The sequence below is a fragment of the Geotrypetes seraphini genome, chromosome 12 (assembly GCF_902459505.1).
Source record: "Geotrypetes seraphini chromosome 12, aGeoSer1.1, whole genome shotgun sequence".
Lineage (NCBI taxonomy): Eukaryota > Metazoa > Chordata > Amphibia > Gymnophiona > Dermophiidae > Geotrypetes > Geotrypetes seraphini.
In genome coordinates, this window is record NC_047095.1 from 104,955,458 (window position 1) to 104,983,013 (window position 27,556).

At 41.8% G+C, this 27,556-nt stretch overlaps 1 protein-coding gene across 1 annotated transcript in view; it reads left to right on the forward strand.

Annotated features, from left to right (window-relative positions):
- Window positions 1–15,659: 15,659 nt before the first annotated feature.
- LOC117346224 (vomeronasal type-2 receptor 26-like) overlaps window positions 15,660–27,556 on the forward strand; it is a 53,144-nt gene continuing 41,247 nt past the window's right edge. The window contains exons 1-2 of the mRNA XM_033915628.1: window positions 15,660–15,990; window positions 21,534–21,607. Of these exons, the coding sequence (XP_033771519.1) occupies window positions 15,660–15,990; window positions 21,534–21,607 (405 nt within the window). The remainder of the gene's footprint in view (window positions 15,991–21,533; window positions 21,608–27,556) is intronic.

Genomic DNA, 27,556 nt, shown 5'->3' on the forward strand with positions numbered 1-27,556 from the left:
CGCTTGTATCAGTTTCTTGAAATTAATTCAGAGTAAGGAGTGGGTGGGTCTTGGTCTCCCAGACATCCGTCTTTATAATGTTGCGGCTTTGCTCCATTGAATCCATGAACACCTGGTGTCTACGAGGCGCTATTCCCCCCCGCTCTCCTTGGCGAATGTTGCTTGCCGTATTCCTTTTCCTACTATCTTCACAGAAGCAGGCGTGGCTATGGCGGACCTGATGTGGCATGCCCCCCTCTTCCTTTCTTACTACCCTATCATCAAGCTTGGCAGTGGTGGCAGCTACAGCAGGGCCAGGCGCCCACGGCATCCCCTCTCCTGTCCCTCTTGCGAAATCCCGATTTCGCTCCTGGGTTGACTGGCCTCGGGAGGGCGGAGAGGGGCCTTACCCTGGGCACGGTTCTGGCTGCTGGGGGGGGCTTTTTCCATCCCTTCAGCATTTGAGGGATGCTTGGGGGCTGCCTGGTGCCCCCTTTTATTCCTACATTCAATTCCATCATTATTATTTATCTGTACATAGGGCTTATGGGGATCGCTGTACCCTGGGTAAATGGGATGAGATCTTTGTGTCCACCCCTGCTATCTCCAATAGAATCTCTACGTGGTATGCAGCGGGCAGATTGTGCCTGGGAGAAGATTGTGTGGCCTCTTTGGCCCGTGAGTGGTCCTGCGACTTGGGGCTGGTGGTTAAGTATCTACCTCTACCTTCACATAAAAGCGGTGTCCCTTCAGGTGACCCAATTTAAAATACTACACTGGGCATACCTCACTCACTCTAGGGGACACACCATGGGCCTCTGGGACTCTAGTCTTTGTCTGAAATGCAAACTCCAGCAGGGCACCTATTTGCACTCCTTTTTTGAGTGTAATAGGAGCATGTTTACAGACTATCCTAGCTTGTGATATCCCCTGGAATGCTTCTGCTTTGTTACTGGGAGACGAGATGGAGTCTGAATTGTTGGAATTTGCAGTTCTACATCACCACGACTACTACTAATACTTTCTAAAGTGCTACCAGATATACACAGTTCTGTACATCATGACACAGAAGAGACGGTCACTGCTCAAAACAGCTTACAACCTAGTCAGGACAGACAAACTGAACAAGAAGGTTCATCAACGTGCGTGGGAGCACTGCTCTGCCCCCTCCCCCGATCCAGCAGGGGATCCTGCTAAGAAAAGCACCAGCACCAGCAGCTTTTCTCCAGCCGCACCGAAACCAGCGTCCCCCACACCGAAACCAGCGGGCAGAGAACAACTTCGGGGCCGACCAATGAGCGTGGGAGCAATGCTCCGCCCCCTCCCCGATCCAGCAGGGGAACCTGCTGAAAAAGTCCCAGCGCCAACCGCACTAACAGCACAGCTACTCTGCATGAGCAGTCGCCATCTCCTCATAGAACACCACGAGGACACCAAAGCTCCATCCACTGTCATCCACCAGTTCCAGCGTCTCCCTCTTTGGAAATTAGTGCTCACTCCACCTATTCCTTCACAAACCCCAGGATCACTCCAAAACCAGCGGACATCAACCCACCAGCCAAGCAGATAAGTACTCTGCATGTTTTACTGTACTTTTCTTTCTAGTCCAAGATATCTTAAACCCTGTACTATCTCTCATTGCATGATGGCTTCCTTACACTACTACCTAACTCTATTTCTCATGTTTTACTGGGTCTGCTACAAAAGCTGGTTAACCAAGGCATTACTCTCCTTTCCTATCCCAATCCTCATTAGACCTCGACCTACCTTCCCAGAACCCAATAGGCCTGCTCAACGCCTCATTTTTGACTGCTCTGAATGGAGCCCTATCCACATCCCAGTTGTCCCCCCTCCTCGCAAACCAAAGGAACCTCACAGAAACATACGCCGATCATTGAAGAAAATTGCATACTCAGCCCCTGTTGACGCTCCTCACTACCAAAAGATCCTAGGTTTCTATTTAAACATCCGATTTATCAGTAACAAAGCCCAGCTAGTTAAAGATTGGCTAGAGGAGACTAACCCCGACTTTGTCCTCTTAACAGAAACTTGGTTGATCTCCGACAACGACATCATAATCCGTGAATGTCTACCACCTGGGTTTAAAATTACCTCTCTACCCAGATCCAGGGGAAGAGGGGGGAGGTCTAGCCATCATCACAAGAGATGCATTTGAGTCCACCATCTTAGCCTCAAACTCCTCACCAGATCTCAAAATTCTTTCCTGTAAACTCCAGTCTGACCGACTAGAAGATAGCCTAATCATCACTCTTTTTTACATCCCTCCCAAGAGATGGCCTACCGCTAAAGACAACTTCTCAGAATTCCTCCTCACTAATTCTATTACAGGTTCCTACAACCTACTGATCGGTGACCTGAACATTCACCTTGAACAGACCGAACGAAATGACACCAAAGACCTACTATCCTTCATCACCTCCCTGGACTTCTTCATACTGACCCCTGAAATAACCCATCACAAGGGCCACCATCTAGACTTAGCAACATTCTCCTCTAAAGAACAACTCCATCCCAAGATTCTCTGGGAGCTAGCCACCTGGACTGACTCCCTATGGTCTGACCACCGACTATGCAACTTCAAACTCAACTGGCAAGAAAAACACCATCCATCCAACCCCAAACTGGCAAAAAGGTCCAAGAAAATGATAACCACCAGAGGCCTCATTAACCCAGTGGAATTCTGGTCTCACTACGACATCTCCTCCAACCCGGACCCCGACTCATTCACGGCCAAAGCCTGGACCAGCACAAGCACTCAGATCCTAAACCCATTAAAACAAGGAAATTAAGAAACAAAAATACAGATGGCTGGTTTGACGCCGAATTAGGATCAGTGAAACGGGAATTACGGAAACTTGAAAGACTTTGGCTGAAATCTGGTGACAGTAAAGAGAAAACCAACTGGATAACAAAACTAAAAGAATACAAAAAACTCATAACTACCAAACGCACCAACTTCTACGTGCTAAAAATCGGCTCCCCTAATCCCAACATCAAAAACCTCTTCAAAATAGTCAACGATCTTTATTACACCCAGATCCTAACCTGCACTACCTCAGGCTCCCCACCATCAGCCAATGCCCTGGCCGACTTCTTTTACAGCAAAATCTCCAATCTGAATTCCTCCCTAGCAGTCACCACAACCAACCATTTAAACCACCCAGTCGCCCAACACTTTGATGAACCCAGGGCTGATCTGTTCTAGAACACCTTTGCTACCCCTAACTGGCAACAATTCTGTATGCTCTACTCAAAATATGCTAAATCCTACTGCACACTGGACTGTTGCCCACCCAACGTAATGGAAATTGCCCCGGCCACCTTCAAAGCCAAACTACACACCTGGATCTCTTCCCTTTTACTCTCTGGCACGTTTCCTGAGGACCAAGGCCAGATCCTAATCTCTCCGATTGTAAAAAATCCCAAAGAACCCATCAACCTGACATCAAATTACAGACCCATTGCTAACATCCCCTTCTTTGCAAAGTTAACCAAGACTTAGTGACCTATCTGGACAAATTCAACATTCTAAACGATAACCAGTCTGGGTTCCGCCCTGGACACAGCACCGAAACCATTATAGCCTCTCTATTAGATTCCCTCCATCACCTGTTTAGCCAGGGCACAAGTGCACTAATCCTTCAGCTTGATTTAAGTAGTGCCTTTGACTTAGTTGATCATACCATCCTGTTAGATGCTTGGAGTCAATCGGCATCTCGGGCAATGTCTTAAAATGGTTCCGGGGTTTTCTATGTAAACGATCATACCAAGTTTACAATGCCAATATACTTTCCTTCAACTGGGTAAACGCATGTGGAGTCCCACAAGGCTCCCCCCTGTCCCCCGCACTTTCCAACATCTACATGGCTGCACTTGGGAACCTATTACAAAGCTTGAAAATCAAGTTCTACATCTACGCTGATGACATCACCTTAGTTTTTCCCATATCCTCCATATCTCCGGAGACAACAAACCACCTGCCATCCACCCTAAAACAAATTGATCTGTGGATGACCGATTTCAAATTAAAACTCAACTCTGAAAAAACCAAATTCTTCCTGGCAAGTCCAAACGACAAAATCAAAGATTCTACAATCTCCTTAAATGGTCATGTCTTTCCTATCACAGATTCCATAAAAATTCTGGGAGTGACACTTGACCGCAACCTCACTCTTGAATCTCACACTGACTTACTGTTCAGAAAAGGCTTCTCCGCCTTATGGAAACTGAGAACCATCAGAAAGTACTTCGATGCAAGCTCTTTTCGACTACTGGTACAGTCATACATCCTAAGCCTGCTCGACTACTGCAACATTATCTACCTGGGGTCCTTCAAAAAAACCATTCAAAGACTCCGCATCATCCAAAACTCAGCAATCCGACTGATCTTTGGGCTGAAAAAATGGGAACACATATCCCCCTACTACCAAAAACTCCACTGGCTACCCATGGAAGCATGAATCCAATTCAAGTTTGCCTGTATCTGTTTCAAATCCATTCTTGGTTTGGCCCCATTATACCTGGTTCCCCATTTCTCCTTAAACTGCCCTCCCAGACCCACCCGCAGAGCCCACCTCTTCAGCTACCCAACTCAAAGGCCTGCCGATACAAAAGTCACCTAAACAGAACATTTGCCTTCCAAGCAGATCATCTAAATGACTGGCTGAGCAGAATTATCTCGCACTCCTCATCCTACCTAAACTTCAGGAAATTATTAAAAACTAGCCTATTCAACCGAACTACAACCTAGCCCTCCCTCCCCTGCTCCCCAAGTTCTCTTTCCCTACCCTTTGCCCTGCCCACCCATTTTTGTCCCTCATATTTCGCACATTCCCCCGCACACGCATTTTTATTGTATCTGTATTCGCTGACTGTAACATCTCGCTGATTGACCTGCCCTTCTCTGTTGTAAACTGTATTCGCTGATTCCTTGTTGTATCTGTATTCACTAATTGTAACTATTCGCTGATTGTCCAGCCCTTCTTTATTGTAAACAGCCTCGAACTACTACGGCTTTAGCGGTATATAAGAAATAAAATAATAATAATAGTCAATATACAGTGCTCAGGTGGGGGAATTACCGAGGGAAACTAGAATTTTCATTTATTTGACTATCCCAAGGCAAATGGTTGTTGATATAAGACTTTCTTAGACAGGACCTTAGAGTTTCAAGCAGGTAAACTGCAATCTTGGTTAGGCGAATGTATCCATCAAGCCATGTCTTACTGTTCTTTTCAAAAATTAGTCAAGTCCACTCTGTTCGATAAATTCATTGCCTAATTTTAGGGTTTAAAAAAAAATCTTTATTCATTTTAAAACCAGTACAAAGTGCAACATATTATCAATCAATTAACACTATAGACAGCACTCATTTCCTTCAAATGATACAATAAATACATAACCCCCTCCCCATCCCCACCTACCCTTTCTAAAAACACTTAGGGCTCTTTTTACTAAGCTATGCTAGTAGTTTTAGCATGTACTGCATTGCCATGCGCTAGCCGATAATGTAAGGATTATTAGTCTCAGGCCCCCCACAAGATAACTAGAGGGGTACTATAAAGGATAAAATGCCTTAAGTGAAAGAACACTACAGGTCATAGACCTGGGGGGCCGCCGCGGGTGCGGACTGCTGGGCATGATGGACCTATGGTCTGACTCGGCAGAGGCGATGCTTATGTTCTTATGTTCTTATGTATGTGATGGCAGATAGGGAGCCAGGGAAGTGACTTAAGGAGAGAAGTGACATGAGCATAGGGAGGTTGGTAGAAGTGAGTCTTGCAGCAGAGTTTTGCACAGATTGCAAGGGAAGAGGTGATACTGTGGGAGACCAGTTAGAAATAGATTGCAGTAATTTAAATGTGAGGTTATGAGAGTGTGGACAAGGGTCCGGATAGTATGCTCAGAGAGGAAGGGGTGAATTTTGATGATACTGAAGAGATAGAAATGACAAGTCTTAGCAGCTTGTTTTTAAATGTGCATAGAAAATGAGAGGTCAGTATTGAAGATGACTCCAAGGTTGTGAGCAGAGGAGACTGGAAGAATGATAGCATTATTTACTGAGATGGAGAAAGGAGGAGGAGGAGCAACTCAGTGTTGGACACTTTTAGTTTTGAATGACAGCAGGACATCTAGACAGCAATGATGGTCAAAAAGGCAGAGACTTTTTCTTAGACTTTATGTGAAATTTTGGGCATGGAGAGATAGATCTGGGAGTCATCAGGATATTGGTGATACTGGAAGCCATGGGAGGAGATCAGTGCAAATAGGGAACTGGTGCAGAGAGAGAAGAGGTCCTAAGACAGAACTCTATGGTATGCCAACTACTAGCAGGGTAGCAGCAGCAGAATAAGACCAACCAAAACATACAGTAAAGGTGCATTGGGAGAGGTAGGAGGAAATTGAGGAGAAAACAGATTCATTGAATCCAATTGATGATGGTGTATCAGGAGTAAGCTGTGATTAACAGTATCAAAGGCAACAGACAGGTCAAGATGGATAAGGATAAAGTAAAGGCCCATAGATATGGCCATAATCAAGTCACTGCAGACTTTAGTGAGGGCAAAGGAAAGGAAATTCTACAAGTGAACCTGTTTTATAAAACTATGTGCAATATACCCACTTAGAAGAATCCACACCAACAGGATGCCACATGTAGGTGTCCCCAGGGGCATAGTTTGTGCAGAACAGGGGCAGAGTTACAACATTCAAATGAATTCTATAAAAAGTGTTAAGTATATTGTGACAGTCCTGTCAGGCTGGAAGAAACCCTGCAGTGCTCTTAAACTATTCCTAAACCTATTCCTAGAAGCAGGCAGGTTAGGGAAACTGCCCTGCAGAATCTATCCCCATTGAAATGCAACCTAAAAGGGACCCAATTATATTTGCCTTGTTCTAGTGTTGGAAATGCTAAAGGTAGAGAACTACAAGGACCAGCATGCACTAGGTAGGTAATAGCAAAATCCACAAAGGGATTAGCTCCTGCCATCAGTTCTGCTGGGGACAGGGTTAATGAGCAGGGAATCTATCCAGGTTCATTAGCAAAGCACCAGAGAACCACAGGTACTGTGAGGGGCAATCAGCCCATGCTAGGGAAAAGGGTATGTTCTCTAGGCCAGGGGTAGGCAACTCCGGTCCTCGAGGGCCTGAATCCAGTCGGGTTTTCAGGATTTTCCCAATGACTATGCATTGAAATCAGTGCATGCAAATAGATCTCATGCATATTCATTGGGGAAATCCTGAAAACCCAAATGGATTCCGGCCCTCGAGGACCAGAGTTGCCCACCTCTGCTCTAGGCCAAGAGAGGCAGAGGCAGCGGGAGCCACAAGCTTACAGGATACATGAATCCTTGGAGAGAAGCAGACCTGTGCCAGCCAGGATTCAGAGGACAGAAGCCAGCATTCCCCATAGAAAGCAAGGAGTAAATTCAAGACTGAAACTTCTAATTATTCTTCTGAAGGTAATAATGAATTTGATACAGAAATGTCAGAAGAAATGCTTTCAAATGATGTTGAATTGGAACCTGAAGAGTCATGCTTATTTGAGAGCATGATTACAGAGTAAAGTTTGGGGAAAGTAAAAATGCTGTTTCGGATAAGGTGGTGTTGCCTCACAAGACTAAGAATATCAGAAGAGTTAATAATTACTGCCTCTAATTGAATTAAGAATACCAGAAGGATCAGGAATTACTGCTTCTGATGTAATTAAGGGGAACAGAAGAGTTAAGAATCACTGTTTCTGAATTTTCATACTCACAAGTGAACTGTGGGGAACCTGACCTAATAGTGCAAGCAGGTTGCAGATTCCAGGGACTTGAAATTGAAAAGTTATTTTTGTGTTTTTTTCTTGAACTTTATTAGTGAATAAAGCATGGTGGGCTAACAGGCTATTTAGCCACCAATGAGAGTTTTTGCTGTGTATGTTTTTGAATTGCACTACAATTTTTAGACCTGAACATAAGAATTGCTACTGTTGGGTCAGACCAGTGGTCCATTGTACCCAGCAGTTCGCTCATGAGGCGGCCCTTTGGTCAAAGACCAGCATCCTAACTGAGACTAGCCCTACCTGCATATGTTCTGGTTCAGCAGGAACTTGTCTAACTTTGTCTTGAATCCCTGGAGGGTGTTTTCACCTACGACAGACTCTGGAAGAGCATTTCAGTTTTCTACCACTCTCTGGGTGAAAAAGAACTACTTTACGTTCATAAGAAATCTATCCCCTTTCAATTTTAGAGAGTGCCCTCTCGTTCTCCCTACCCAGAAAATATAGTCATCATAAAATTCACACTAAACACTTGTGCTGGACCTCTTATTTTGATGTAGACACCCCTCTACCCCTCCATGCCTCATTCAACTGCTCAGCTGAGGCTTGGATGACCCAGGTCAGGGCTTAGACTACTCCAGTCCAGGTCTTACATGGTCACAATATGGAGAGAATTCATACAAATATTATAAACAGCTTCTCATATTTATTCATTAAATTTTCTTTACCATTTTCCCAGCAGAGCTCAGAATGGTTTACATAAATTTATTAGGATAGTGAAGCATTTTTCCCTATCTGTCCTGATGGGCTCACACTCTATCTATTGTACCTGGAGCAATGGGGAAGATTAAGTGACTTACTCAGGGTCACAAGGTACAGCATAGGTTTGAAACCACAACCTCAGTGTGATGATACTGTAGCTTCAACCACTGCACCACACTCTCCCTTGCCATAGATACACTTGTATATACAGTGACTCCATCAGGAAATCAAATACCTGATAGAAAATAAGTAAGTTTGGAAGAGATACTTGTGTGATCAGAATCTATTTCTACTAATCAAATGCGCAAATTGCACAAATTATTTTGGGGTATCATTATCTATTCCACTAAGTATTCTAGCTAAATTAATATTTGTCTTTCCTTTAATGAAGGGATGGCTTTTGCAAGGTTATATTATTTTAATAAGAGAAATAACCTATATTTAATATTACATGCACAAATCAGGAGCAGATGTCTCTCGAGGATGAACCTTTGAGTAATAGGGTAAAAGAGCAACCACGTGGAGTCTCTATAGACTTTGGATCTCTGCTAGAAATATTCATTTCTGTGTCCAAATTAGACTTTCTTTGTCTCTTCTTACTCTGCTTTGTAGGCAGTTCAGTATGTGATTTTCTGTGTCTGATCTGTAAGTCAATGATACAATTAGATTTGACCGTCAAGACCCATAGAGCATTCACTGCCAACCCAAGACCAAACTGAAGGGCATGAGGAACAAGAAGGACTAGATTACCAGAGGAAATGCTGTTTCACATCTTGAAAGATGGGAGCTCACCTGGTTCTACTTGTACTGATGTTTTGTGATGTGTTATGGAAGACCACTGAGAAAAAATGTAAACTGGAAGAAACTTTACGATCTTCAAAAGGATATTATATGGATGGGGACATCATAGTTGGGGCAATTGTCACTGTGAGACATTTTCAAATAACTGAGCATTTGTCTTTCACAACTCGCTTCTATAATGGAAAAACCTAGTAAGTATCATTGTGTTTAGTTCCCATCCAACATGCACTTGTCAGTCATGCCAACATGAACTGCAGAGATGTCTTTAGATGCTGAGATTTTCCCTGGATGTAACATTTCCCTCACATTATATTCACCATAAGCATAGGTACAGAGATAAATGTTAAAAATGTAATGTAATGTAATGTAATTTATTTCTTATATACCGCTACATCCGTTAGGTTCTAAGCGGTTTACAGAGGATAAGGGAGCATTTTCAAAAAGATGTCCAAATCATAACTTGAATGTCCTGCTCATAAAATCCAAAATACCTGTCCATCATACACCATTTTTAGACAGAAAATGCATCGAGAATGTGAAAAAGTTATCGGAACCCGCCGTGCTTCAATTTTCTCCGTTACTGCACCTATGTTATGGAACTCTCTCCCTTTGTACTTAAGATTAGAACAAGATTTGCAAATATTTAAAAAGAACTTAAAGTGTCTTCTTTTTAAAGAAGCCTTTGATTGACAGTTTACTTATACAATATTATCAGTTAATTTCTTTTCCCTTAAATATTGACTTTAAACACTCATTCTTATGACCTTTCTTGATCTCTTACTTTTCCCCCTTATTTCCCTAATTTGTTTCCCTTTTATGTATCTTTATAACAAATATTGTATTTCTTCCCCGCTTTCCCATTGTTTCCAGTTTTCTTCTTGTCTAAAGGATGTAACCCTTGTTCGTTTAGTAGAATATTATGTATAAGTGAGTCCATTTTAAATTCTGTTTTATTTTATGTAAAACGCTTTGAAATTGGAAAAGCGTTTAATCAAACAATTTAATAAACTTGAAACTTGAAAACAGCAGCAACATCACAAAATGAATCATTCAAATAATGAATACCAAAAATCCAGGGTCAAGAATATCTGGCAACATTTTAACAGAATTGGCCACGTAGATGTCCTTTCATAGTAGAGAGACAGCCTAGTGTAGTGGACTGAAATTTGGAACAGCAAGGTTCATATCTCCATTCAACCTTACAACTCTTTTATTTGAAAAGCTGAGCTCTCCAGCTTTATTTGACTGTACACTTCCACAATATTCTTCAAGCTTGCAAGGTCCTTAAATATTTAGGTACAGTAGGTATATGTTTGTTTCTGGAGGTCTCACAATTTAAAGGAGAAAAAAATGTGAGCTGAATCGGGATTTGGACCTCGGTCTCCTGGTTTCCAGCCCACTGCTCTGACCACTAGGGTTAGTCCTTGGATATGCTTTCTGCTTTGTTCAGAATGTCTATAATATCTGATGGTGTCAAAGAGTCTGGTATTCCTTTCCAGTTTCACTTTCAGGAGAAAAGGAGAGGAACAATTTCTCAAACAGAACACCTGTTTGTAACTTGGATGTGACTAAAACTGATATAGATTTTAAAAAATGTCCTTCTTTTAGACTTGAGCACTGACTCTGGATATCTGGAAATTTGTTGAGTAAGGCTGATATCTAGACACCCACCTTGCTATCTGGGCAGAATTACAGCTGTCTTTTCTACAGTCCTATATGTGTAGTAAACTATGCGGGTACCAGCAATGTTATCAGTGGTGCAATATCACTGCATGGTATCCTGGATCCTCCTCAACTCTTTATCTGAACCACTCTGTCACACTAATTGGAAATTCACCACAACTTCCCTAAGTATCTGTGTCAGCCAGCACAATTTATCTGAGAGGATCCTGCCCTGTTAAATTGCTTAGAATATCAACCTCTTTGTTTATAAGACAGGAATATGTAATTTTATAATCTACATAATATATAATTATCATTTTTATATGTCTGTCATTTAATGTAGTAATAGTTTTCTTGAAGAGAACTACTTCAATTTCTTGGCCTTCACTTATGCCATTAAGGAGATCAACAACAGCTCTGAGCTCTTACCCAACATCACGCTGGGGTTCCTTCTACATGAGTCTTTCACCAATCCCGGCCTAACAGTTCAGGCTGCCATGAAAATATTTTCAGGAAGGGAAACCTGGATTCCTAATTACAGCTGTAAACCATCTGGCATGCTGGCTGCAATCATTGAAGGTCTTCCAGGCGATGAATCAATCTGGATGTCCAGTATGTTCAGTATCTACCAGTACCCACAGGTGAGGAGGGCTGTCAATGTTCTTTTATACCCTACTGCATAACCTGGGCAACGGAATATGATCCTTTTTTCAAACTGAAACCAAATGATTATCTAAGGATCAGGAAAATGTAAAAATGAACATAATAATGAGTGGTCATTTAGAGAGTAATTTTTTACTAGGTAGGCTTTAGAGTGAGATTTTGGATCAGATTCTGTATATTGTACAGTGCCTAATTCTGACACTCAAAGCCTCAGTCAACCACACCTATTCTCTACCCATCACCACACTATGGTATCACTAAGCACCAGGCTGATATCTGCATATATCCTAAATTGATCATTCAAATAATGTTTTTAATCAATTTTTAATGGTGTGGTCAATTATCACACTATTTAAACCAATTAAAAACAATTAAGTTGTGTGTAGAACTAAGGCAATGCTAGATTAGGGTGCCTATCTGCATGTAACCTAGACACTGTTTATAGAATCAGGTTCTTTATAAATATGTGGAGGACTTATAGCAGGTATTTAAATCTTCCCCTAAGGCTGTTGACCTTAGGCCATTGCACTCTGTCTGGTTGTGATATCAAATTGGATGATTAGTCATCATTTGGTATTAAATATAGCAAAAACCACAATGTGTTGGTTATCAGGTAGGCAAGAATACTTGTGGAGGTTCTTATATTGATGGGTGGCACAGTATAGCTTGTGGATGATTTTAGGCATTTGGAAATGGTATTTGATGATCAACTATTTTTTATACATCAGATATCTTCTGTTATATTAAAAAAAAAATTTGTATTACGTTTACTGCTAGAACAGAGCCCTTGAAACAACGATATATGGATACAGGTTATCCCTACAGAGTGATACAGAAATCATGGCAGTGGGCGCATTTCAGCCCTAGAGATCAGTTATTGTAATACAGACCTCAGACATAAGATGATGGAGTGGTGCTTTGCATCATGAAATTTTCCTCTGTGGTATAATGTCTTGGTAAGATCAAGAATGTATGGCCTGTGATACAAACTAAAGGTTGTTTTCAAGATCTGGAGTTCAAGATTGCTTTCACGAGAAACAGGAATTTGAATGACATGTTATGTAGAGCTGATGTCTGGTCAACACATGGTTAAGAGAGGGTGGGTCATTTTCATTGTGGCTGGTGTACGGCATGCAATGTCATGCAAGAAGGCAATGTGGCACTGGTTCCAAGCAGGAAATATGTTAGATTGTGTTCCCTGACATTTTGTGAAATTAGGGGAGTGGTGTATGGGATGACATGCCCTGTGGGTTATCTTACATTGGCCACACATCTAGATGCTTGAAAATGAGGTTGTCCACCATTGTATCAAAGAGAAACAATTTTCATGAGTTTGTGTGTTTTGTATCCCTACATTTCAGAGAGGAGATGTGAAGCGGATATTGTACAAGCATGAACAGAGCTGGATATTTTTTCTTGATACACTTTGGCCTAAAGGGTTGAATTAAGCGGGTGGAATGGGTAGCATTCTATGGATGATTGGCAACTGATGTGACATCATGACCTGGATGTGCTCCCAAAAATGTATCTTAGGCTTCTTTTTAAGCAGTGCGTCATTCTTGTGCTGGCGTGCACGGGAGGGTGGCAGAGTTTTCATCAAATTTCAATTCCTGAAGCAGCTTTACTTAAGTGAAACAAGGCACTTGTTGGATTTAGACATGGTTCTTGGATTGAGCATCTGGTAGACGCCAAATTTTTCACCAGCTGGGCCATTGAGGAAGAGACACAATGGCGGAGGTGGTGACTTCCTGGACCATGTTTCTAAGCTAAATAGAACCTTTTTTTTCTCTTTCCCTGTACACAGTGATGTGTGTGGTGCTCAATTAATAATTACATTTTTGTGGTGGTGGAGATTTTTGCCAATGAAAAGAATATATGCAGCTTTGAATCTTCAGTGATTTCTGACAATTAATGCAATTTGAGGCTTTTTCTCCACCTTTTTGTATTAAATGGTTATCATGGGAATACAGCCCTCTCTGTCGAGTAATATTTTTTTGGATTAGGTTGTTAACTGCTAGGTGCAACAGATTTTTAGAGCAGAGTGCTTTGTATCCATGATCCATGCCTTGTTAATATCTCACCTCGATTATAGAAATATAGTATATGCAAAAATTACCCAGATCAATTTGAAGCAGTGGAGAGGAAGGAATAGTAGATGGCATGGATAGGTTTCTTTTTTCCACCTATTTCTCCATCAGCTGCTGTGGAACACTGCCTGAGGCTAGGAAGTGGAAGGAACTTTGGGCTCTATAACTGACACCCCTCTGTGACATCAGCCCCTTCTATTACTTCTTACCGGTTAGAAGCTGGTGGTGGTTTATGGCCAGAGTTTTGCATAAAGCTCAAACAGAAGGCAAACACCCCTTAGTGAACCCTACAGAGATCATATTGAAAGTCCATTGGATTGAGAGGGTTATTTAGTTGGAAATTAAAATCACTTGGGAACTCTGCAGTTTCAAGCTATCATATAGTTTTTCCATTTCACCCACAATACTACCAAGCTGTTTCTCTCCTGTAACTAACCTCTCCTGATTGCTCTGACAGCGGAGGACTTTGTTCTGAATCTTCATGACCTACTCAGTACCTGTTTGTGTTCTACCATGATAGAATCTACCATCTCAGTAGTAACTGGTAGGGGCTGCTATGGAGTGCTGGGATGCTCTTGCAAATAGATAGTTAGTCCTAGACATTTAAGCCCTGATTCTGTAAAGGATGCCAAAGTTCCGCTTAACGTTATATGGGACTTAGGTGTCCAAATAAAATATTTAACAACCAATTTAAGGGTCTTAACAAGTGTTAATTGGCACTTGGACATCCAAAGGATGTGGATAACAGTTCCAAGATGCATCCAAAATTTCATGGACGTCCATCAGAAAAAGCTTCACCTAAGGAAATAGGTGTGGCCATGGTATGGGCATAGCATGGGAGAGGCTTCAATGTAGACATATGTTGACTGATTTACATATCATTTCGCAACCTATTGTATCCATCTAATGCCTAAATTTTAGGCAAATGAAAAGCTGGTTTACTTTTGAGTGTGACTTGGGTAGCAGATAGACATGAGTTAGGTGGACTTAGGCCTGCTTTGGACGTCACCTTCATTGTTTATTTTCCCACCAGCAGAGTGTGCACTATCAAAACAAGGCAAACGGCATGTAATTTTCCACTACTTGGTCCTCTATGAGTAACTGGGTTATTTTACATGTGTTAATTTCCATTTACCTAATGAAATAATTAGTATATACCATGCGCGTGCATCCATACCTCCAAATTATGTATGTGGCAACTAAATTGAATGCATACAACTTAATTGACCTAATCAGTGCTGATAACTTGCAAGTAATACCTGCTAATTATAAGAGAATGCAGAGCCACCTGGAACTAATTTAATTAATAATTTATCTGAATTTCTAGAAAATATGTAATATAGCTAAGTGATCTACTCTTCCAGTCACTTTTTTCTTCTGAGGCAGATAAAATAATGGTTCTTAAACATTATTTCAAGAAATAAAAATATTTTCTTTTCTTGAGGAAAACTCCAGGTTTTTCTCGATATTGCTAGAATTAAAATCAAGGGTCTTAGCACTCGGTGCTACTTTTCTTCTTAAATTGGCCTGAAAATAATTAGAGCGGCATAATTTAAAAAAAACGTCTAAGTCCCCATATGGCATAGGCCCTAATCACTGAAAGTAGAAGCAGGGAAAATGTCCATTCTTTCAAAAAAAATTCCAAAATGAGTTTTTCTTTGAGAATGGTCTACCTCTATGTTCATCAGTTTAAACAGCCATACCACCACTGCATCTCCACTTACAACACATTATCAACCCAAAAACAGCCCAAGCCACAAATGCCCAAAACCAGACCTCTTAGGTGAAGGAGGGGCCAGTCCTTCGCCTAAAAGCTAGATTCTGTAACCAGTATCTGTCAAAAACAACACCGGTTATAGAATCCACCCCTCCTGTAATGATCACAGCAGGAGAGATGGCTCATCTCCCCTGTCATGATCGTGATGGCGATTGGCCCACCTCTGAACTGTCATGACCTGCAGCAGGAGAAATGCCCATTTTCTCCTGCCATTGTTCATGGTAGTTCGGGTTGTGACCAGTCAGGCTCCACGCCTTCCAAGATCCCTGTGAGTGCAGGTAGAAAAAGGAATAAGAAACCCAAAAAGAGAGGGCCCCAGACCCAGCCTCACCATCATGTGGATCTCCCTGAGCCTACTTGCCACAGTAGAGCTAGGACCCAGGAGGGTAAAGCCAGTCCAGAGAACCAGCAGGGTAACTATTATCCAGGTCACCACTGGGGGAGTCAAAGGGAGGAGCAGCTTCCTGCTGACTCAGGTAAAGCAGGACGTGTTCTTCCCCTTGAAAAGCAGTGTTCCGAGGGCTGACTGAAGTTCCTGCCGACATCTCCTTTCAGTCAGGCACCCCTGCAGCCACCACCCGGCACTTGCCACCACCCGGCACTTGCCATCAGGAGGAGAGGTCCTCGCTCCCAAGAATAAAAACAACGGTGAGCCACAGAAGAAAAGAGGGCTGACTGAAGTTCCTGCCGACATCTCCTTTCAGTCAGGCACCCCTGCAGCCACCACCCGGCACTTGCCATCGGGAGGAGAGGTCCTCGCTCCCAAGAATAAAACCAACGGTGAGCCGCGGAACACGGCTCGCGGACGCATGCCCGCAGCTGCGTGTCTGAAGGGGTGGGGCCAAAGGGGCAGGACACACCCCTTTTGAGCCCCTTCGGAGCCCAGGAGGAGAAGGGAGCAGATTTGCGAAGTTATGGGCAAACGAAAGGCAAAGATTATTTCTACTACAAATTCAGGTCCGATGGATCATCATTTATGCCTTATTCCTGTAACAGCGTTGGAAGGTAAGCCTGATTTACAGACCCAATCCATCTCTCTCTCATCTGAGGAACCCACGCCTCCACCTCAACCTGTTCAATTTTCTTTAGAGAAAGATGACTCTGATTCCATAATAGATTCAGATTCATCTCCTCTACACTCATTTGAACTTGAATTGGATGCCAAAAGCATAATAGAGGGGAAATAATTGTTTTCTATATCTCCTGTTTCTATGCCTACTGGACCTGTTAATAGGCCTGAGTTGGGCAATAAAGTGATTACTCTTCAAGATGTCTGGACAGTTGTGAACAGAATTGAGAATTCATTACAAGGCACAGTAGTAAAATTATGCCAATTTTCCTCTGAGATAACAAGTAAAGTGACTGAGCATGATGCCCAATTGGCCTTAATTGAGAAAAAAATTGATAAAATGGAAGCATATGTTTCTGTAATGCAATCATATGCAGTTTCTAATGTTAAGGATAATACTTTATTACACCTACAGATGGAAAAAATGGAAAATGCTATGAGATCCAGGAACCTCAGGTTTCTGAATTTTCCTATATCTCATTACCTTTCCCACTTGGAGTTATTAAAAATGTATTTCAAGGATGTACTTTCCTATACTAAGATAGAATCTTTTATACCAGACAATCTTTATTATATTCCTAGTGGAGTGAAAGTGGTTTCAGAAGAAGGGGATAAGGATCAATTAGTGTCTCCTGACAGTTTAAATATTTCTCAATTCTTGGAATCATCGAAGGATTTTATAGCCAAAAGGGCAACATTGTTGGTCACTTTCAAAACTGATATAGAAAAACAGGACATCCTTAAATTATATTTTATAAATAAGAATGCCTTGTTTTGTGGTCAACAGATAAACGTCTTTCCAGATGTCTCCAAACAAACCCAATACAGGAGAAAACAATTCCTACAACTCAAGACTCGGGTTTTGGGTGTGGGAGCTTCTTTTTTCCTTAAATTCTCATGCAAATGTTTGGTGACATATCAAAATGTTAGATATGTTTTTGTAGATCCAGTTCATTTAGAGAATTTTCTTCAAGATAAAAACAAAGTTAATATATTACCTGAAACTAATACAGAGATTGAGGTTAAGTGAAATATAGAAGTTCTTTCGTTCTTTCTTTTGCCTGACTTGAAGATTATTGAATAATTTCCTGTTAAATTTCTGATGTCAATAGAATAAGCAGCCCTCATATAATGTGGACTTGAATTGGATTTTATTTTATTTTTGATGTATTTTCCTTGATTATTTGTTTTCATGGAATTGTTATAAGTTGTAACAAATGAATAAATTTATAAATAAAAAAAAAGAAAAGAAAAGCGGTGTGCCACAAGCTTTCAGGGAAGTTAGGGAGGAAGCTTAGGGCTCTCTCTAATGAGGACCTGCCTGGCTCAAGCAGTGGTAATGGCTGTGACCCTATGGAAGTTGAGGAAGTGGGAATGCCCTCAGAATTTCCAGTAGCCAATGAGGAGACTGTCATGGAGGTACAAATGGAGCTTCCTCCTGAAGAGATATGTGGAGCCATAGTGAAGAAGTCTGGGACTGGTTTTCCTAAGTGTTGAACTAAGTTTTCTCTTTAATAAAATGCTGAATTATGTTTAGCATTTTATTACCTAACTTATCTCATGTTCTAGCCTGCCTTGGGTGTTAGCTTGGACATTCTAACTTCTTATGGCTATCTCAGCATAAACGACATGTAACAGAAAGACTACAGGGCCTAGATAAGTGACCTGCTAATGACCTGCTAGTGTGAGCTTAGCGCCAATGATTGTTAAGAAAAGTAACACGTGAACAATTTTTTCTAGAATTCAGTTGTTTAGCCAGAAGAATGTATAAATATCTCTGTAACGTTCTCTTTTTGGGACTTCTGAAGCCAGCTTGGAGCTCGGGAGTCGCATACATATGCTAATAAACCATCTATGCTTTCTTCAAGTCTCTAGGTTTTTTGGCTGCCCAAAGTGACCTTTCATTTGCGCCTGAACAGGGACTTGAAGGTCTTTTGACCACCGGCTACTCGATTGGTCACTTGTGTCTGGTCTGAGAACCGACCTGTCTTCTAAGCCGGCTTAATTCCTCTTGGAATCTGTAGACCTCGTGGCTCTGGCCAGCTCAACTGATTAATCGAGTCCTGGCTTAAAGTACAGGTATCTGTCTGGGTTGGCCACCAAACTGGTAAGAAACTGACCATTCCTCCTGTTTCTTTTCCCTTGCTCTAGTAAATGACTTGATCCATCATTGAAGCAGTGGGGAGGGATTCTAGGAACTGTGTCTGTCTGTTTGGTAAACGAAACTGAATCTGTAGATCTGAAGTTAGACATTAGATGTAAGCTGTTTGCAGGAGTCAGGGAATTGGTTAGAACTGGCTATATTTCTATTGTGCTGTATTTGTAAAGGAAGATTGAGGAGGGGTAATAAATATCTGTTGGATTTTTGCCTGCTAGGCTCGTTAATGACTGTTATGTGTTTCTAGCTGCTCAGAGCAGGCAGTGGAATCAAGAATATACACGTATGTTGAAAGTATTTTAGAGAAAGTATTGAGATACCACGCTTATAAGAAAGATATATGAGACTAAAATTGTACGAAAGTACAGAGATTGCTGTTTGCACGGACCATTTATCTGCATGTATGTGTGGTTTTTTATGTGTGCATGACATTCAAAATCCCCTTCCTTGTCTGTATTTCTATCCCAGGTTCCTTATGAGTTTTGTCTATCCAAATGTATCAGTGTAATTTTAAACTGTCAGTTGTTTAAAGCAGGAGGAGGAGTACCCCTCCTCCTCCTTTTATGCTGATAAGGGCCTTGAAGTTTTCAGCACTTCAAATGCAGTTTCTCCTGAAACAGATAAGTAGGTTTAGATTTAAAGTTTTTGGCTTATGTTATAAAATGTTTATGTATATTCAGAAATGAATGTAAACAAAAAATATGATTTCTGGAACTTATATTCCATGCTAAAAAGAAGTTCTTTGTCCAAATTTAGTTCTTTGTCCAAATTTAAAATTCTGAAAAGAACTACATCTGTAATTTGATCTCTTTGATCTTTAAGCAACTCTCTCTCCTCTATGAAATTCTGAAGGGAGGGGGAGTAAGTCTCTATTGAGACGTATGTTAATTGTAAAAAAAAAGAAAAAAAAGAAAAAGGTTTAAAGTTGTGTGTTTGGATTATCTTTTGTGAGTACAGTAAAACCTTGGTTTGCGAGCATAATTTGTTCCAGAAGCATGCTTGTACAAAAATATACATACTTGTATTGCATTCGTGTACAAAAATATACATACTTGTATTCCAAGCCCTTGCTCATTTGGAACAGTCACTGTACTCCTGCAGCGTCACAGAGAGAGGAACCATTGGCTCAGCTGTGATGATGTGATGCTTGTATACTGTATGTACTTGTATTGCAAGACGTTACTGGTATAGCAAGTTAAAATTTAATAAAATGTTTTTCTTGTCTTGTAGAACACTTGCAAACTAAGTTATTTGCAACCCAAAGTTTTACTGTATATTCCAATCTTTGTTTTGTATTTCTTTTTATAAATCATGTAAGCTTAGTATAAGAATGTAACTTTTAGGTATAAGAATGTAATTTTTAGGAATGCTTTTGTATGGAAGTAAATATTTTTGCCAGTCAGCTGATAGTGAAGGGACTGCCACTTTAGAGAGCGCTTGTGTCAGACTACCCTGTTTAGTGGGTAGATCCAGAGCTGAATTTTAGCTTAATTTTTACAAGTCAGCTCTTGATACAGAATAGGGATTGAGAACAATTCTTATGTGCTAGTAGACAGTAGATAGTGGGTCTGCTTTTTAAATGTTCCTGTGGCCATATTTACACTGATTTCAAGTATGCCTTCCTCGTGTCACCTACCTTGGCTTTCAAATCTCCCAGGGTACCAGGTCCCTTCCTACACCTGTGTCCAGGATGTCTGTAGTCTCCCTGTTCCTGACAATCGCAAAGCCCTGCGCACCTTCCTTGGTATTGTCGAATACTGTCGTATCTGGATCCCTGATTTCTCTATTATTGCCTGCCCTCTGTATGATGCCTCCAAAACTTCTGACTCAGGCCCCTGCCCTCTGGCCCTTCCGCCCAAGCAGCTGAGCTGTATGCCCTCACTTCTGCCCTGCGATATTCTGCCTCTTTAGTCTTGCAACATCTACACTGACTCCAAATATGCTTTCTTTACCTTGAATTCCCATAGGGCCATCTGGAAATATTGAGGTTCCATTACAGCCTCTGGCCGCCTGATCCATCATGCTCCCCTCATTCTTGACCTCCTCGAGGCCATCAAATTGTCCTCCCATATTGCGGTTATGCACTGTTGAGCCCACCGTTATGTCACTGATCTCGTCTCACGCGGCAATGCCCTTGCTGACCACACAGCCTGAGCTGCCAGCCTCTGCCCCTTTCTTCGGCTCCTCTGTATACCATCATTCCTTTTCTGGACACCCTTACACCCCAGTACACTTCTCAGGAACAGACCTGGGCCAACATTCTTTCAGGCCAGTCTGTCCTGAAAGGGTGGTGGATACACAGGATACAAATATGTGCCAATTCAAGTGCCAATCCAGACCCACACACTGATACTTCAAACGCAAGCACAGCAGGTATCCTCATAGTCATTCCTCAACACCTGGCCCTCACAATTGTCAAAAGATGCCATGATCTGGCACACTCTGGAGAACCCGCTATGAAAATGACTCTCAAGAGACATTTCTTTATCAATCACCTTGACCAGCTAGTCCGGAATATGGTCTGACAGTGTGTTTTCGGTTCTAGAATAAATTCCCCAATCAGACGACTGCCACCTCTTGGACACCAACCCATTGGAACACATTTGATGCAGGTTCTGTCTGTAGATTTTACCCACATGCCCATTTTCCGTTCCTTCAGTCACCTCCTAGTCTTCACAGACACCCTGACTAGATGGGTCGAAGCCTTCTTACTTGCACTGAATGCACCAGGGACATAACCAAACACCTCCTGAATGATATAATTCCGTTTTTCGGTCTCCTTGTTTCCATAGGCAGCAACAACGGCCCCGTCTTCATTGCTGATGTCGTACAACAAACTGCTCAGGCCCTCCGAGTTGAATGGAAAGTATATGCTGCTTACTAACAGCCCCAGAGCTGAAAGGATGAACAGAATCTTAAGACCTTTCTCACCAAACGAATTGAAGAAACCAATCTGCCCTGGCCTATCTTGTTGCCTTCTGTTCTTTTTCAGACTAGATGCACCCCATCTAAATCCATTAAACAGTCCCCGTTCCAGCTCATGTTTGGCCACCACCCATTGTGAATCCAGACCCTGGTTCCTTTGCTACTCTGGGATCAGATATCTTCCAGAGTCAGGTCCAATCTTTAGCTAAAGCCCTTCAAGAGCTCCACAAATGGGTCTTGGAAAGGGCCCCACTACCGATAGCTACATAAGTTCATGGGTATGTCCCTGGAAATACGGTATGGCTGAAAACTTGGAAGTCAGACCCCCTGAAACCTAAGTCCTTTTACTGTCCTAATTTCTTCTCTTACAGTTGTCAAGGTGTCCGGACACGAAACTTGGTTCCACTAACATAGAAACATAGAAACATAGAAAGATGACGGCAGATAAGGGCTACAGCCCATCAAGTCTGCCCACACTATTTACCCACCCTCTTAAGTCTACTGACCCCTTAAAGTATAATTGTAATTATACTGTCACTCTACTGACCCGCTCATTCAAATCCATACCCTAGTGACCCTATCCCTTGGCATGACCCTCGTAGGGATCCCACATAGGTATCCCATTTGTTCTTGAAGTCTGGGATGCTGCATGCCTCGACCACCTGCACTGGAAGCTTGTTCCAATGCTCAATCACTCTCTCCGTGAAGAAGTACTTCCTGGCGTCTCCAAGAAACTTCCCTCCCCTGAGTTTGAGCGAATGTCCTCTTGTGGTCGAGGGTCCCTTGAGAAGAAAGATATCATCTTCCACCTCGACCCGTCCTGTGATGTATTTAAATGTCTCAATCATGTCTCCCCTCTCCCTACGCTCTTTGAGAGTGTAGAGCTGCAATTTGCTCAGTCTTTCTTCGTACGGGAGACCCTTTAGCCCCGAGACCATCCTGGTGGCCATCCGCTGAACCGATTCAATTCTGAGCACATCCTTACGGTAATGTGGCCTCCAGAATTGCACACAGTATTCCAGATGAGGTCTCACCATGGCTCTGTACAATGGCATCATGACTTCAGGCTTCCTGTTGACGAAGCTTCTCTTGATACAACCTATCATCTGCCATGCTTTAGATGAAGCCTTCTCCACTTGAGTGGCTGCTTTCATGTCAGCACTGATGATTACTCCTAAGTCTCGTTCTTCAGCTGAAGCTTTCTATGACCTCAAAAGTTCTGAATATTTACCACTGTACTTAGCAGGTGTTCTGAATATAATTCTTTACAAGTGTTTGAGTTTAATTGACTGCCTGTGGTTCACCACTGCCTTTAGCAAGTGTCTTGAGTATAACTGTTTGAAGTTTTCTAAGTTGTGCCTGAAAGAAAAACTGAGCTTCCTATGTTAGCATTGTAGGCACCTTTTGTCCTATATATATCTGATATTTTTGTTGCCCTCACTTATGTTTCTTTTTTTGTTCTTTCTGTAGTTCTTTCCTATTGTACTTAACAAGTGCCCCTAGCCTTTTTGCCTGATGTTTGTTTGCATGAAGCAGTTAAGTACAGAAAGTGTCAAACATCAGAGGGTATTTTCTGTTTCCAACCTACTGGTGATGAAGTTTAAAAGTGGAAATCTGCATTAATAATGTTAAGGGTCCACTTATCAACCAGACTCTTATTGTAGACCCCACTCGCCCGGTGTCTTTGTATTTTGATATATGTGTGTTATTTGATGTTGCCCAGAGTCATGGTTTTGTCCCTAATACAGTTTTGTGTGGCTCCCTAGATTATTATACCAAATGTGTGGCTCCCTAGATTATTATACCAAATGTTATTATACCAAATGTGCTAAGTATATATGTCTGTATAACCTGATGCCTTTAAGAACTGCCCCTATGAGGAAACCTTCACTAATGGTGGAGCCTGTCCTTTATAGGAATGTATCTCATGGGCCACCTACAAGAACCCTCATAAATACCCAGTCAATACCCTCTCTGCCTCCCTTACTTTAGGTCGAATGCCAATGTCCAAGTCCAGAAGGCCAGAGACTGCATGGCATTGTATATTGATGGTAAAAGGTGAGACCCAGGTGAGACATTTAAGTATATCATGGCCGTATCGAAGTAGAAGATGATATTTTCTTTCTCAAAGGTCCCCCAGCCACAAGAGGGCATCCACTGAAAATCAGGGGCAGGAAATTTCATGGTGACACCAGGAAGTACTTCTTCACAGAAAGAGTGGTTGACCACTGGAACATGCTCCCAGTGCAGGTGATCATGGCCAGCAGTGTGCAAGATTTTAAGAAAAAGTGGGATGCCCACGTCGGATCTCTACGAGGGTAGTGTAGAGGTGATGCCATCAGAGCATGACCCCTAGGAGGGTAGTTAGGGGAGGGTTAATGGAGTGGGCAGACTCGATGGGCTATGGCCCTTTTCTGCCGTCATTTTCTATGTTTCTATGTCCGTATTGTATCCCACTCAAGTGCTCCTGTCCAACACTCTGTGATGTTTCCCCAATTTTATGAAATTATGAAAGTAGATACTGATATTCCTGTAATCACTAGAAATCTGTTTATACAGTTTGCTGAAACTATAGGGCAGACTCTTAATATTAGCAATTATTTTGTATGAGCAGGGACTGGTATGGGAGAACAGTGGCCATGGGAGGCAAAGCAGCTGGACATGTTAAACTTGACTTCACAGAACCTCACTTTTATAATAATAATAATAATTTTATTTCTTATATACCGCTGTTCCGTGAAGTTCTAAGCAGTTTACAGTAGAGACAGAAGAAATGAAATAAGTAAGATTAATTAAGATGAAGAGAGAGTACTTAGAGTTCCCTGACTGTCCCAAAGGCTCACATTCTTGCTAAAGTACTTGAGAAAAATAAATTAGTTAGGTTATAAACATAGAGTAGAAGAAGGTAGGAAAACAGTTCATAGGAAAATTAATTTTGAATACATTATACATTATATATTGTTCAAGGCGGAATACAAATTATAGGAATTACCAAAAGAATTGCGTAATAAAGATTATTTAGATAAATTACATAACAGTGATTCGTGTACATTAAATGGTGTGGTAGAGGATTCAATTATGAAAATTACATATCAGGGAATCAAGTGATAAGAGAATATAGTGGAGAATATCAGTATATACGGTTTACAGATTGGAAGTTACCTAATAATGACATAAGAAGTTTATTGGATAGTGTGGAAAATGTTTATATAGGAATCAGAGTATGTATGATAGGAAAGGTTCTAAGAATTGATTAATGTGTTATTCTATAGAGGGAGAGCTTGTGCATTAAGGGAGGATATTAGTTGGTAATGACGTGTTTTCTGAATAGAAATGTTTTGATTTCTTTTCGAAACACTTTGATGTCTGTTGTATTGATTATTAGTTTGGTGATTGTGGGGTCAATTTTTGCTGCCTGTGTCGCTAGAAGGCTGTCGTATAGTTTCTTAAGACGGGTTCCATTATTAGGTGGGAAGGTGAATAGGTTTTGAGTTCTTCTTGATCTGGATGAGAGGTAGCGGTTTAGGCGGTTGTTTAGGTAACAGGGGGCAGTTCCATGGGTTATCTTAAACAGCAGACAATAGAACTTGAATTGAGTTCTTGCTTTTATCGGAAGCCAGTGAGAGTCTATATAGGCGGGAGTGATGTGGTCAAATTTGCTGAGACAGTAGATGAGTCTGATGGCAGTGTTCTGAACTGTCTGTAGTTGTTTTATCATATTGTTAGGACATGTTAGGTAGAGGCTGTTGCAGTAATCCAAGTTACTGAGTGTGAGGGATTGTACAATGATCTTGTAGTGTTCTTTGGTAAAGAAATTTCTTATTTTTCTTAGGTTTCGCATGGTGAAGAATGCCTTCTGTATGACTTTGTGTATCTGTGTCTGCATAGTGCAGCGTCTATCTAATTGTAATTCCTAGAATTTTTAGAGTGCTCTGTATGGGATATTTGATTGTATTTACTTCCAGTTCTGTTAAAGATTGCTTTTATGTCAGATCCACGACCTTCACGATGGGCCTTGCGAACCTCCATTGTTGCTTCCCACTGTCTTCAGCGCCCTTCAGACACTGCTTAATGAAACTTCCTATGAATGATGGCCAGCTCCTGATGATCGATATTAGCTCTGTGATCTGTTTGCTTACTCTTGGTTGCCTGCTAACTGGACTGGTACACGTGTACTTGGCATGATCCGTCCCAGCTTCTTCCTGCTACCGCTGGCCAATGGTGAACATCTGGGAGCCCCTGTATTCAACAACAGGGGTCGCAAAAAGCGGTCTACTGCCACTAATTCCCTTAAAATAGGTGAATGGGGATCTGACTGCCCTACAGAATGGATCATTGCTGTTTACGGACCTGCCACATGGGCTGAGGATGACACCTGGGGCTATCGAACCCCAATCTATATACTGAACTGTATGATTCATCTACAAGATGTACTCGAACTGATAACTAATGAGAACTCCTGAGCTTTGAGTACCATTGGCAGAGCGAATGCTAAAATGTGCACTGCTATCTATCAGAACTGCCTAACTCTAGATAGAAGGTGGTGCCTGTGATAAATTCAACCTCTCCAACTGCTGCCTTGAACTTGATGAAGATGGTAAAGTGATTGAGAAAGTTGTAGATCGTATCACCAAACTGACTCATGTTCCTGTCCAGACCTGGCGTGGCCTCACTTCAGACTGGATCTCTGGCACCTTCTGCTCCTGGTTGCCCTCTGGTTCAGCAATGAAGACCATCTTGCTGGTTGCCGACCTGTCTTCTCTGCTCCTTTGCTGCCTGCCCTGTGTGGTCCCCATAGCCATAAAGCTGCCCCACTGAACTGTTGACTCTGCTGTTGACCGTTCCACTGCTTCTATGGCCCTTGCGCTTCCCAAGTATCAACCATTCCCTACAACTGATCCTGACCTTCCTCCTTCTTGAACTTTATCAGGCTCGTTTCCTTCCTCCTTCATACTACTAGCCTGAAAGGGGGGACTGAAGGAGTCTGGGACTGGATTTCCTAAGTTTTCTCCTTAATAAAATGCTGAATTAAGTTTAGCTGCAGACCTAACTTATCTGATGTTCTAACCTGCCTGCCTTGGGTGTTAGCTTGGACATTCTAACTTCTTATGGCTATCTCAGCATAAACAACATGTAACAGAAAGACTGCAGGGCCTAGATAAGTGATCTGCTAATGACCTGCTAGTGTGAGCTTAGCACCAATGATTGTTAAGAAAAGTAACACGATAACAATTTTTTCTAGAATTCAGTTGTTTAGCCAGAAGAATGTATAAATATCTCTGTAACATCCTCTTTTCGGGACTTCTGAAGCCAGCTTGGAGCTCGGGAGTCGCATACGTATGCTAATAAACCATCTGTGCTTTCTTCAAGTCTCTAGGTTTTTTGGCTGCCCAAAGTGACCTTTCAATAGAACCTATGGACGTGGGAGTGACCATTAGCTCAGCCTGAGCTGAACTACTGTGAGGTTTTTTTTGTCTTATTTTGTGGCTGGGTTCTTTTCCTGCTCCTAGTCACTTTCAAAGACTTTTCTGGACTGTACTATTATTTGATAAGCTAAGAGTGAGTGGGGAGAAGTTTTCTACCAACTGGGTGGAAATTTTGAAAGCTGTTCTGTGTGCTTTTGAAAAGCAAACTTAGTGGACTCCTCTTTACCCAGCCCTGCTACAATTTTAGGCTGGGGGGCTTTATTTTGGATGTGTTTGCTCTAGATTAGAGTGAAAAGGCATATATCTGGGAACTGTTTTTCAATGCTATGAACAGTACTTACCTGAGCCCTGCTGAGGAGCAGACTTGGGAGGAAAAGAAGCTATATTGTAAAATTGCTCTGTGAGAGTATGAATCACCGAGAGGACTGTTTCATTAGTAATAAAAATCCTGAAGGTGCCAGAGT